We start from the raw sequence: 12,261 nt of genomic DNA, 5'->3' as shown, positions 1-12,261 counted from the left end.
TCACAAAGCTCATATCATCTCAAATTGATTTCTTGAACTTGTCAATGAGTCCACTGTACTCAAACGGCATCCACAGCCATCCATCCTCTTCCGCATCGTGGCAGGGGGCTGGAGTCTATCCCAGCTGCCATAGGGCGAGAGGCAGGGTACACCCTGTACAAGTCACCAGCCTGTTGCAGGGCCAACACAGAGGCAACCATTCATGCCTATGGGTAATTTAAGTGACCAATTAACCTAGCCTCAGTAAGTGCATGTCTTGGACTGTGGGAGGAAATCCACGCAGACACAGGGAGAACATGCACACACCACACAGCAAGAGGTCCAGGCCAACGTGGACTCAAACCCAGACCTTCTAGACGTCATTCTAGCTGTGAGGCAGCAGTGCTAACCACCATGCCACGCCACAGTCAATCCAGTAGAGCACCTTTGGGATGTGGTGGAATGGGAGATTCACATCATGGACGTGCAGCCTACAAATATGCAGCAAGTGTGTGATGCCAACACGTAGATGGACCAAGTTTCCAGCACCTTGTTGAATTTATGCCATGAAGAATTAAGGCAGCCACAACACTGTAGTGATCTAAAAAAAAAAAAAAACACTATAAAACATTAAAGAACATACAAAAAAAGAGAGAAAGATTTCATTTGTTTATTCAAGTTTAATGTGAAAAGGTGCACAGTCTCCAAGATAAGGTGAACCCTCTTTGCTTTATTCCACAGATTCTGGTGAATGTTAATGACAACACAACATCCCATAACTCATGGTCTTAACCTTTAAAGGTTTTAGCTGATGATCTCTGAATTTGATTGATTGAGAACGCAGCAGGCAGTGCAACATTAGCCTCCAACTGTCTCAACAGATTTTACAGCATGACACACCAAGACCTAACAAAACAGTTTAAATACACTGGGAATTAAGATGCTACACATTAGCAAAGAAACACATAAAAACTGTTTAATTGCCTAATATAGGCTTATATTTAACATGTATCATAAGGAGTATGTGTTCCTTCATTTAGAGGTTTTAATTTAAATAAAGCACTTCACGTTCTGTTCAAATCCAAGCAACGTCTTTGCATTAACAGTTCAGGAATTCCAAGAAGATTCTTCATACAGTTTGACACAGGATGTGTATCAAATCAAACCACCTCCATTTCCTGTTGCTGAGCAGCATCCTGGAGTTGCAGCATCACTGATTCTTCTCCTGCCTGTGACAATCCTTCAGTGAGGACATACAGCATGCCCTCTTCCTGACCGCGCTCCTCAGTGCTGACAGTCGAGCCTGGCTCCTCAATCCTCTGCTCTTCCAGCAGTACTCCTTTCAGTTCTACCTGCACCTCTGCATTAGCTGCCCCTGTGGCTTCTTCCTCTAGCTCCTGACCCTCAGTCTGCTCACTGTCGCCGTCGTCCTCTGCTTGCCTGTTTTGTCTTTCTCGCATCAACTGCTCAGTCAGTTCCACGCTCTCATAGCGAATCAGCTGCAAGCGCAAGAAACCATCCTCGTGTTCCTTGTACCTGTCAAAAGTAAACAGACTATAACTGCTGCAGTGGTTGTTATTGCAGTTGCTTCAATACTGCAAAATGTATTTCAATCTCTGTCTGCATATTGTGGACACTCACCTGAACCTGGGGTGTCCAGAGGGCCATTTGAATTGGTGCTTTTTGTGCAGATGGACAGTTAGGTTGTTACCCCTGGTGAAACACTGGCCGCACACGTGGCACTTGTAGCGAGCTGCAAAACTCCCCTGGTTATGGAAATAAAACACATGTTAAACAAATGTTAAAACTCCCTATTTTTGAGTGCAAGTAAACAAAGTTTAAAAAAAAAAAAATCACCTCATGCTCTCTTTTGTGGTGAAACTTCATGGTGCAAGAGGCTCGAGATGTGAAGCCACAGCCAGGAACGTCACAGTGGAACGCTGACTCGCTGCTGTGGGTGTCCAGATGTTTGCGCAAGTCGACCAGATTCTTACAGCTATGAGTAAAAATAAGGAGCAAATGTCAGTGTCTGTTTAACCGCTTAATCCTAATATAAACTGCTGCAGATTCAGAGGATTGGGTACCTGTACTCGCAGTAGTCACAGCTGTATGGTTTCTCATTGCTGTGGCGGAATTTGATATGGTTGCGCAGTGAAGAGGGCGATGGGCACGTCATGTCACATAATGGGCATTTGTAGTGGCTCACTGTCCCAAGAAAGTAGCAGAGAGATTAAATTGTCTATAATAACAGGATTCCTTCACTCACAACAAAGTGTATCACATGGTCAACTGAACAGAAATAGACATTGCGAAGGCCTATTTTTATTTTTGGTTGCATCAAGATTAGAAATACTTATGAGATACTTTATTTTAAAACTGACACTCTTGTTAGAACAGCATAAATGATCAAGAGAGCTGGTGCTTGAGTTTGAAGGAGGAACTGACCGTGGGTCCTCATGTGGTCTCTCAGTAGTCTTTCTGTTGCAAAACGTTTGCAACAGTGTGAACACTGGAACCTCTGACCTACATGACATGACACATATAGATACAACAAAATAAATCAAGAAGCAGGAATTCTAAGAGGATTACAGTTTTAACTTTTTTACATTATTAATCCTCATGTCATAAATCTGACAGATATTACCTTCCATGGCACTCTGTCGTATGATGTGGTCAAACAACTTTGTATTGTTGGCATACATCCCCCCACAGCCTGGACATGCCACCACTTTTTCCTGAGTGTGGCTGCGCAGGTGCTCACGCAGCTTAGGACGGCCTTTAGCAGTAGCTTCACAGTCTAAAAATGACAGGCACAAAACATGGGAGTCAAGAGTTTGACATCCTCAGCACTACACTGAAAATGTACAGCTGTAAAATCTTTAGTTTGCAAACACAATTTCTGCAAAGCAATCTTACAGATTTAAAAGCATACCTTTCCATCCACAGCGTATTGCGATTTCACAGTCTCCTGCAGGTATCTCTATGCACAGACTATGCATTTCCACATGTCGATAAAACCATTCAGGGTTTTCATATGGTGGTTGCTTTAAAAAAAAAAAAAAAAAAGTGCATTAAGAGACACAGAGCCACATGATTATTAGTTTGAAAAGAAAGTTGTTCAATACTACTACACAGATAATTAAAAACTCCAAACAGAATGTGATTTGCAAATCTTATAAACCCATATTTTACTTAAAATAGAACATATAAAACATGTCTAAACTGAGAAAATGTTTTAAGAAAAAAAACAATAAGGTAATTTTAAATTTGATGGCAGAAACATATCTCAAAAAAAGTTGGGACAGGGGAAACAAAAGACTGGAAAAATAAGTAGCACTAAAAAGAAACAACTGGAGAAACATTTTGAAACTAATTTGATTCACTGGCAACAGATCAGTAACATGGTTCGGTATAAGAACAGAATCTTAGGGAGAGTTTCTCAGTAGTAAAGAGGGACAGAGATTCACCAATCTGCCAAAAAATAAATAAAAACTCAATCTCTGTCTACATATTGTGGACAATTTCAGGATACTTTTCTTTGCTATAAAATTGTGAAGAATTTTAATATCTCTTCAGTACACAAGATCATAGGATTCAAAGGAGCTAGAGAAATCTCCATGCGCAAGTCAAACAATACTGGATGCCCATGATCTTCAGGCACTGCATTAAAAACAGGCATGATTCTGACATGGAAATCACTGCATGAGCTCAGGAACACTTTTAGAAATCACTGTCTGTGAACACAGTTCACTGCACCATCAACAAATGCAAGTTAAAGCTCTATCATGCAAAGAAGAAGGCATATGTGAACATGATCTACTGCCATCTTCTCTGGTCATTTAAAACAGACTGAGACAAACTGGAAAACTGTTCTGTGGTCAGACAAACTAAAATTGGAAATTCTTTTTGGAAAACATGGATGTCACATCCTCTGGACTAAAGGGGAACAGGACAAGCTTGCCATCAACGCTGGATTCAAAATCCTGCATCTGATTGTACATTGCCTATGGAACTGGCAGTTTGCACATCTGGAAAGACACCATCACTGCTGAAAGGTATATAGAGGTATTAGAGCAGGGGTGTGCAAACTTCCGGCCCGCGGGCCGCTTCCGGCCTCGCCCACTTCCGGCCCGCGAATTGATGTCAAAAATAACATAATTTGGCCTTTTAAGTTACTTTTTTGACATTTTGCCTTGTTAAGCGAGGGTTTAAAGTGTTAAGATGACCCTCCATGTTATTTTTGACAGCAATTCGCGGACCAGAAGTGGGCGGGGCCGGAAGCGGCCCGCAAGTTTGGACACCCCTGTATTAGAGCAACAACAAATGCTCCCATCCAGGGGATGTCTTCTTCAGGGAAGGCCTTACTTATTTCAGTAAGATAATGCTAAGCTGCATATTGTAACTATTACAACAGAATGGTTTTATAGCAGAAGAGTCCGGGTGCTGAACTGGCCTGCCTGCAGTCCAGACTTTTCACCTGCTGAAACCATTTGGTGCATCATAAACCAAAAACATACGACAAAGACGACCCAGGACTGCTGAGCAGCTAGAATTCTCTCTCAGACAAGAATCGGACAACATTCCTTTCCCAAAAAGTCCCACAGCTGCTCTCCTCAGTTCCCAGATGTTTTCAGACTGTTCTTAAAAGAGGGGATGCTACACAGCGGTAAACATGGCCCTGTTCCAACTTTTTTTGAGATGTGTTGCTGCCATCAAACTTAAAATGACCGTTTTTTCTGACAGTGGTACATTTTCTCAGTTTAAGCAGTCGATACATTTTCTATGTTCTGTTGTGAATAAAATATGGGTTTATGGGATTTACAAATCATTGCATTCTGTTTTTATTTACTTTTTACACAGCGTCCCAACTCTTTTGGAACTGGGGTTGTAATTACAGAATGGAGAGCTGCTGTCATTTGTTATGTCTTCCAAACACAAACTGTGAAGAGACGACTTTCCACAGTGTGCAAAAACTCTCATGTTACACCAACAGCAGTAAGCACAGTAAACTCACCTCACATTCCTCCCAAAGGCAGACAAAATTGTCCGGGATTTCGGGGATGATGTTGCGATTGTGGTAGGCAATGGAGCAGCTGCCAACTTCCGGATGGGCATTGAGCACCTGCTGACCCAGCTGCTTGAGTTTAGTGTGGTAACAGTGAAAGAACACATGTCTTCGCAACTCTTCAGACCCCTCCATGGAGCAGAAACCACAGTCTTTCCACAGACAGTTTCTCTCCCCTTTGCACAAAAAGCAGAAACAGGATTAGGTGGCACAGCAATAATGATTTATTGGTTTTAATGCATTGTTGATCAACGCTGAAAAGCAAGAGAAGAAGCTGGATGTAAACAGTGTTACGTCAAGTAAAAATTTAATATCTAGTGGCCAGTTTTTGTGATAAATGAGCTGCTGGTGCGTAAAACTCAAAGAAGCATGCTCTTCATCTCTGCTGGTGGTCTGCCTGGCCGGTATAAAAAGACATCTGCTCTTTTTTGGGGGGGGGGGGGGGGGGGGGGGCAGTGAGGGACGCCAGTAAAGTCCATTGAACCAAATCAGTGAAACACGTCGCTGTCAACCATCAACATAGAAATAAAGCTTTCTGTCCACAACGACATCTCTAAATAAACACCTCAGCTACAGATGTGTCACGATAAAGATAAAGCTACGTTTCACCTCACCTTCTGTTTCTTCTTCTTCGTCCTCCTCCTCCGCGTTCAAAGCGTTAAGATGACCCTCCACATGCTTGCAAAAGTTTTCCATCCGATTAAACGACTCCTGGCATGGACCCCATTCACACTCCAGCTTGAGTGCTTTCTTCTGCATGCGTTTGTTAGGAGGCATCTCTCTAAATGTGGTTTAAATGTCAGCTGTTCCCACCTATTTGACCATAGCCCGACCGCCTGCCAGGTGCTAGCTTAACGTTAAGCAGTCTACAACACGTTTACGAGCTCTCACTGAGCTTTAGAAACATCAGCACGGGACTCTTTAATAACCGAAATTAATAAAAAGCGATAAACTCTTACAAGCTTCAAGGCAGCATTGAAAGAGAGCGTGCAGGGTTGTGAACAAACGACTTGTACTTTTCGGAGTCCGTCCAGAAACGCGGGCTGTGCACAGCACCGATGTTCCCCCTGAAACGAAGTTAAGTTAAATAAGTTCCTCCTCAAAATCTCTGTTGCATTTACAATTAATACTTGAAAAAGTCTTAGACAGTAATTTACTACTAATTTTAATTGACATTTATTAAAAATATTTGACTTAAGAATAATTTCAGGGTATTTCTGTTCCAGTTAATAAATTTTATTTTATGATACTCGACAATGCACGTGTTTTAAAAGCAAAAATGCAACCTTACTACATGGATACAGTATTTTACATGAAATATATGTCACATTTAAACAACCTACATCTTCTTTATCGTCTTTCAGCTGCTCCCTTTAGGGGTCACCACAGTGGATCAACTGCCTCCATCTCAGCTTATCTCTAGCATCCTCCTCTGTCACACCAACTCTCTGCATGTACTCCTTCATTACATCCATGAATCTTCTCTGGTCTTCCTCTTTTCCTCCTGCTTGGCATCTCCATATTCAGCATTCAATCTTCAGTGTATCCACTCTCTCTCCTCTGCACATATCCAAACCATCTCAGCCTCCCTAACTTTATCTCCAAACTGCTCAACCTGAGCTGTCCCTCTGATGCACTCCTTTCTAAACGAGTCCATCCTGGTCACTCCCAATGAAGATCTTATCATCTCCAGCATCCATCCTTCCACATCCTCTCTAGCTCTTCTCTCAGCCCTTGGTATTTATCAAGCTTCTCATGTTCCTTGTGTGTTCCTGAATTTGGTGATATCCACGGGTTCTAGACTTCAGGTGGACAGTGGCTGCAGTTTTTTCATCCAAGCATTAAAAAGATTCTTTACATTTAAGTTTATGTTACTTTGTCCCATTAATTTTGGACTGCGTGTAAAAATTGCTGTAATTCTTAAACAATTCATGCAAATATTTTTCAAAGCCACTGAATTAAAGCTGAAAGTCTGCACTTCAATCACACGTTGATTGTGTCTTTGCCCCAAACATTATGGAGGGCACTGTATAGCTTTGTCATTTCTGCACTGTAATTTACTATGAAATATCCATTAAATATATCCGTGACAAGCTAAAACATTGTATTTCTACATTATGAAGTTGCAATTTTCAATTAAGTATCTGCATGCTTAGGACACTTAATCCAAGAATTAATGCAACACAACCTTATAGCTTCATTTTTCCAGTATTTATTTGATAGTTTATGCCTTCAATCTCAATGGTAAACAGTTCGCAGTTGTAGTTACACTCCTAAATAAAAAAAGTCCAGTGCCAGTTTTTCTTCACATTGATGTTTGGTGAAACTGCGGGGGTGATACATATCGGTCATGAAGAATACATCCATGTATCGGATGAAAGAAAGGCAAAAAAACAATTAATTTTCATTAACCAGGACACCTTTCGTTCTTTTACAATAATCAAGACATTGTCATGTGACTTCATTACCTCTGGTTAACCCTCTCCGGACAGTTTATTGATAACTATAGTCCCTTGATATTTCACTGCTCTTCTTTACAACCATTCTGTTGTTGTCACTTTTGTTCAGAGGGAAAAGAAACAACCAAAAAGTATTAAATGAGCTTAATACTCCCACCCATATCGCATGAGTTAGAAGTCATGCTAAGTAAAGTGTACGTGGGCACATTTTCCCTTAACAGCAGATTCGAGCAGTGTGTGAATCTGTGAATATTTTACCTTTTTTTTTTTTTTAGAGGATTTCTACGTTCAGAGGTCCGTTATAAATGGCAGCAATTCATGAGCAACTCATCCAGTAATGTTTGGTACACCGAAGACCAAAAGTCAACCACACGTAACAGGCTTTGTTTTCAAAAAACAAGTAAAAAAATATACTTTCAGGGTGGACACGTGGGGTGATTAAGACCCAGTTACATTTTCCTGCCTGTAATGACTGAATCCCAGAAGAGTGCTACTGCTGGTATCAAACCATTAGCCATTCTGCTTACGTATCTGAAAACGTTCTGCTCCCGTTAAATAAAGCTTTAACTTTTGCTCTGGGTCTTTACTGCAGAAAGAGTCTGAATCTAAAAAAAATGTCAGCGAGGTATTGGAATCCATTAAAAGGCAAATGAACAGTGAGCCTGTAAAACAGTTCCACAACAGTGTCATATTTTCCTCAGTCAGCACTCCGTCCTGGTAAACTAGACGTCATAAAAGAGACGCACAAGATGATAACGGATCCCAAAAGCCACTGCACTGCCCATCACCTGAGTGAGACAGAGACATGAGAAACAAGTCACTCGTCAGTGACTGACTATATTCAGGCATCTGTGGATACAGCAGGTGCTCTGTTATACCTGTATGATAAGCATGATGACTGTGAGAGTTCTCTCGTGGGTGGGTCCAAGCACTTTCAGTACCAGGTTTATTAAGGTCATGTTGTTGCACTCAATAAAATCATCATCTCCCCCCTGGCCCCTGCACACCTCGAGCAGCTTCAATAACTCTGCCACCTGTTGAGGATTAAAGGCATTATTGTTATCCACCAATAAACACAGCTAGACCTCTGCTGCTGGTCTGCCTCAGGCGTGGGTGTGTGCGTGTGTGTGTGCGTCTACCCACCTGCACTGTTTTTCATACACTTTCATGCACTTTATTAAGAGGCAGCCTGATATCCAAACCTGTGACTTGCTATCAACTTCTCCAGTTTTTTATAATGAATTGTCCTAATGAATTCAGGTTGATGAGGTCTCTGATAACAAGTACACTACTAACTGATCACTTTCATGTTCTCAGGATGCGTGCAACTTGTCTCATGGGCTTGACCATTGAGTGCCAGATGTAGGTATGCTGTGATGTATAATACAGCCTGTATGCACTGCTGTGAAAGACTGTAAGTACTCCCTATGATTCAGTAGATTGTAGAACCACTTTTAGCAGCAATAACTTGAAGTAATTATTTCCTGTATGACTTTATCAGTCTCTCACATTATTGTGGAGGAATTCTGGACCACTCTTCTTTACAAAGTTGCTTCAGTTTATCGAGGTTTGCACAGGTCTCTTAAAGTCCTGCCACAATATTTCAATCAGGTTGAGGTCTGGATTTTGACTGGACACCAACAGTCTCAGATCATTGCATCGGCACACACCTGAATGCTCCAGACCAGCAAACTACCAAAACCTCTGCATTTATACAGGTGCTCACACTTGCTGATGAGCAATGAATCAAGTGTTTTTGATTAGCAGCACCTGGCTGTTTATTTAACCTCTTCCTATGGAAGCAGTAAGGGTGTACTTATTGTTTCACAGGACTGCATCATACAGTGTATGAGTCTGCATTCTAATAATGGACACTGACAACGTGAGGGAAGTAGAGCAGAAACAATCAGCTTCATTGCTCAAAGCAATTAACAAATAATATTCAAAAACATTCCCTCATTTCATCTTTTCAGCAGTCTGGATTTGGTGCTTTCCTCTTTAGGTTGTGGACTGCTGATGGGACAAGATCAGCAGCTGACATGGTTTACAGCTTATATTCAAAAAGAAAATACACAAAAGCTTTACCTTCAAAATGAGTTGTCCTAACTTAGAGAGGTCCTTTGTTTTGAATTTAGAGTAGCTCATCCCCAGCTTCCCAGTGTCTGGATTCAGTCTTTAGTTAGATGTAGCATTGGAAGAAAGGAAAAATTAAGAAATACAAATGATGATAGGGTATAATTGGCATAAATGATGTTCATAATCAGACAGTCACCTCGGGAGCCGGTGCCTTGGACAGGGGATTATGTGAAAAAGCTGAGGCAAGGAGTAGATAAAGTTCACCACTTGAGGAATGAAGAACAGCAGCATTGTTTTGCTGAAGTGTCCCAGGATGCCAACTACAGCAAAGGTCATCCCAGCAAAGTAGCAGAAAGTGTCTCCCACAAACACAGATGAGGGGTACCTGTGACAAAACAGGCAAATTACAGGGAGACTGCACATATAAGTGCTTCATTTTTGGTTGCCAAAGATTGGTACATTTATTTTACCAGTTGTGGTACAAAAGCGCTAATGTAGTGAAGAAGAATGGTATCATGAAGTAGAGGGAGAAAACGTGATCATCGCGGTAATCTCCTAATAAAGAAGAAAACACAATTAACCAAATGCCATACAAAATGTGTCCAGTTTCTGCACGTGTGTGACCTGTAATGTAGACAATGGGGAACAACTACATACCACTGAGCTCCAGCAGGTTGAATATGATGATGGAGCCAGAGATAAACAGGGCTTGACCTGACTCGATCCCATTGATGCCTGCTAAGATGTTGATGGCATTTGTGCAGAACACTGCAAGCATTCCCATGTAGACATAATACAGGATACCTGCAGAGGGGGGGTCATAATTTACAGAATACCATTTATACAGTACAACAAGTCCAGAGAAAGGCTCTGGACAAAGAACAATGGATGTATTAATGGACGGTTTCCACAAACAACCGCACAACTCACCCAGGTCCAAGTGCAGCCCAAGCAGTGCTCTGAAGGGTTTGGGCACCACAATAACAGTGTTGCCAAAGTTGGTAAAATAGACCATGAGAAGCGGCAGAGAAGCCATGGTGGGAAGCAGGAGCTTGTGTCTCCACCGCAGGTTCAACACATCATCAGCAAAGCCCAAGAAGATCATGCAGCAGATGGCCAGAAGTGCACCGATGAGCTGTACAAACTTGGCCAACAAAACAAACAAAGGTCAGATGTGGGGTTCCGATTTGAGAGGAACGCAGGTTCATTGCACATCAGTGTACTCACCTCATCGTGTGGGAAGCCCATGCACTGATCTCCTACAAAGCAGCTGAGGAAAGGCACTGGGATGAAGCAGAAAAGGATGATGAGGAAGACAGTCCCACTGATGACTCCTTGAGATTCCGGACTGTAAAGATGGGGACCAGAGTGAAAATTAGCACAGGAAAAGCGCACATTAAATTTCCATGTTTTATTGTACATCTCATTAAGGTGTGAAGGTAAAGGGCAGACAGGAGGACGACTCACACTTCTTTTTTGGATGTTTTGTTTAGGTCCACTCCGTACAATCTGGCTGAAATAAAATGATCTTTGAAAGCGGGAATGAGTTTCAGTGTGGCCAAGCAACCGAGCACTGACATGAAGCAGTTGATCACCAGCGGAAGGACGGGTACGGGTGACATTATTTCAGGCTTTTGGCGAATTAGTTTCTGACAGTTTGTAGCTAAACCTACGCTGCTTCTCTGCAGGCGGTCGATGAACGCGCTGAGACTGTGATCACCGAGGTTCAAACAAACATGTCATGCCATCATTTCAGAACAAAATGCGTCTCTGTGATCCCGCGATCAAAGAAAAATCCATACGTCTGTAAGTCCACGAGTCATAGTAATAATCCATACCATCTGTCATTACAGTTTGTTACGTTATTAGCTCTGTATAGCCTGGCTAATTCCACGTCTGACATTAGTTTAACCGCTAAGTCATACAGGCGACAACAAGGTGAAACATCCGGTAAAACCTTACAGAATAAAATGTCGCTCAACCCTAACGTTTGTTTATTGAACCCATTATTAACGATAGAAAAACAAGTTGCCATAAATATGAAATCGTTGCTGTATATAAGTTTCTACCTTTGCAACATTTACAGAACTTCTGAAAGTTTGATTCGTTTTAAAGAGCTTTATGTGCGCCTTTATTGTTCGCGCGGCATTATTACTAACAAGGAAGTGAACAACGGAAGTGAAATCTTCTTCTTTGATACATATTTTCGCGCATACGTCATTTGTTTGTTAAAATTCTGCCACCTGTTGACAAAAATAATTTTTTATTTTTTTTCCAATCTTGTATGGTGTGCATTTTACTTCTGTTGCAGTATAGTATTATTGTTATAGGTTAGACTGCTTTTATTTATTCCTGCTCTATTCATTTTGCTGCTGTAATAATGTGAGTTTCCCAACTGTGGGACTAATAAAGGCTATCTTATCTTTCCTGGTACTGGAAATTCAGAAAGGACACTGCCATAGTTGTCTGACAATTGTAGTTGCTTTTCAGGTTTTAGCATTATAATTTTGTAAAAAAACAAACACTAAAATGGATAATGGTCCTATTGTCATTGAGTCTGTTGTTGGAAATCAGATCCATTCAGGAACACTGTAGTGGAAAATTTATGTTTAAGCTCAAATAACCTCTGTGGGCATGTAACTGCAATTTTCTTATACAAAGACTGAGTGTGTGAAGATGAGA

General features: G+C 41.4%; 2 protein-coding genes across 2 annotated transcripts; both read right to left on the bottom strand.

Moving 5' to 3' along the window:
- Nucleotides 1–634: 634 nt before the first annotated feature.
- On the bottom strand, nucleotides 635–6,087 carry hinfp (histone H4 transcription factor). The gene is made up of 9 exons (XM_030746569.1): nucleotides 5,659–6,087; nucleotides 4,994–5,220; nucleotides 2,912–3,023; nucleotides 2,624–2,776; nucleotides 2,425–2,502; nucleotides 2,064–2,184; nucleotides 1,837–1,975; nucleotides 1,621–1,745; nucleotides 635–1,515 (listed from the first exon to the last, which is right to left on the bottom strand). Exons 1-9 carry the CDS (start codon nucleotides 5,819–5,821, stop codon nucleotides 1,140–1,142), a joined length of 1,494 nt encoding a protein of 497 aa, XP_030602429.1. The 5' UTR covers nucleotides 5,822–6,087; the 3' UTR covers nucleotides 635–1,139.
- A 1,149-nt stretch (nucleotides 6,088–7,236) lies between these two features.
- dpagt1 (dolichyl-phosphate (UDP-N-acetylglucosamine) N-acetylglucosaminephosphotransferase 1 (GlcNAc-1-P transferase)) lies at nucleotides 7,237–11,698 on the bottom strand. The gene is made up of 9 exons (XM_030746163.1): nucleotides 11,047–11,698; nucleotides 10,807–10,927; nucleotides 10,510–10,723; nucleotides 10,237–10,383; nucleotides 10,050–10,134; nucleotides 9,776–9,964; nucleotides 9,589–9,676; nucleotides 8,382–8,537; nucleotides 7,237–8,291 (listed from the first exon to the last, which is right to left on the bottom strand). The coding sequence occupies exons 1-9, from the start codon at nucleotides 11,199–11,201 to the stop codon at nucleotides 8,226–8,228; spliced, it is 1,221 nt and encodes a 406-aa protein (XP_030602023.1). The 5' UTR covers nucleotides 11,202–11,698; the 3' UTR covers nucleotides 7,237–8,225.
- Nucleotides 11,699–12,261: the final 563 nt, after the last annotated feature.

The sequence above is a fragment of the Archocentrus centrarchus genome, chromosome 14 (assembly GCF_007364275.1).
Source record: "Archocentrus centrarchus isolate MPI-CPG fArcCen1 chromosome 14, fArcCen1, whole genome shotgun sequence".
Classification (NCBI taxonomy): Eukaryota; Metazoa; Chordata; class Actinopteri; order Cichliformes; family Cichlidae; genus Archocentrus; species Archocentrus centrarchus.
This window is presented reverse-complemented; position numbering and strand designations above follow the sequence as displayed.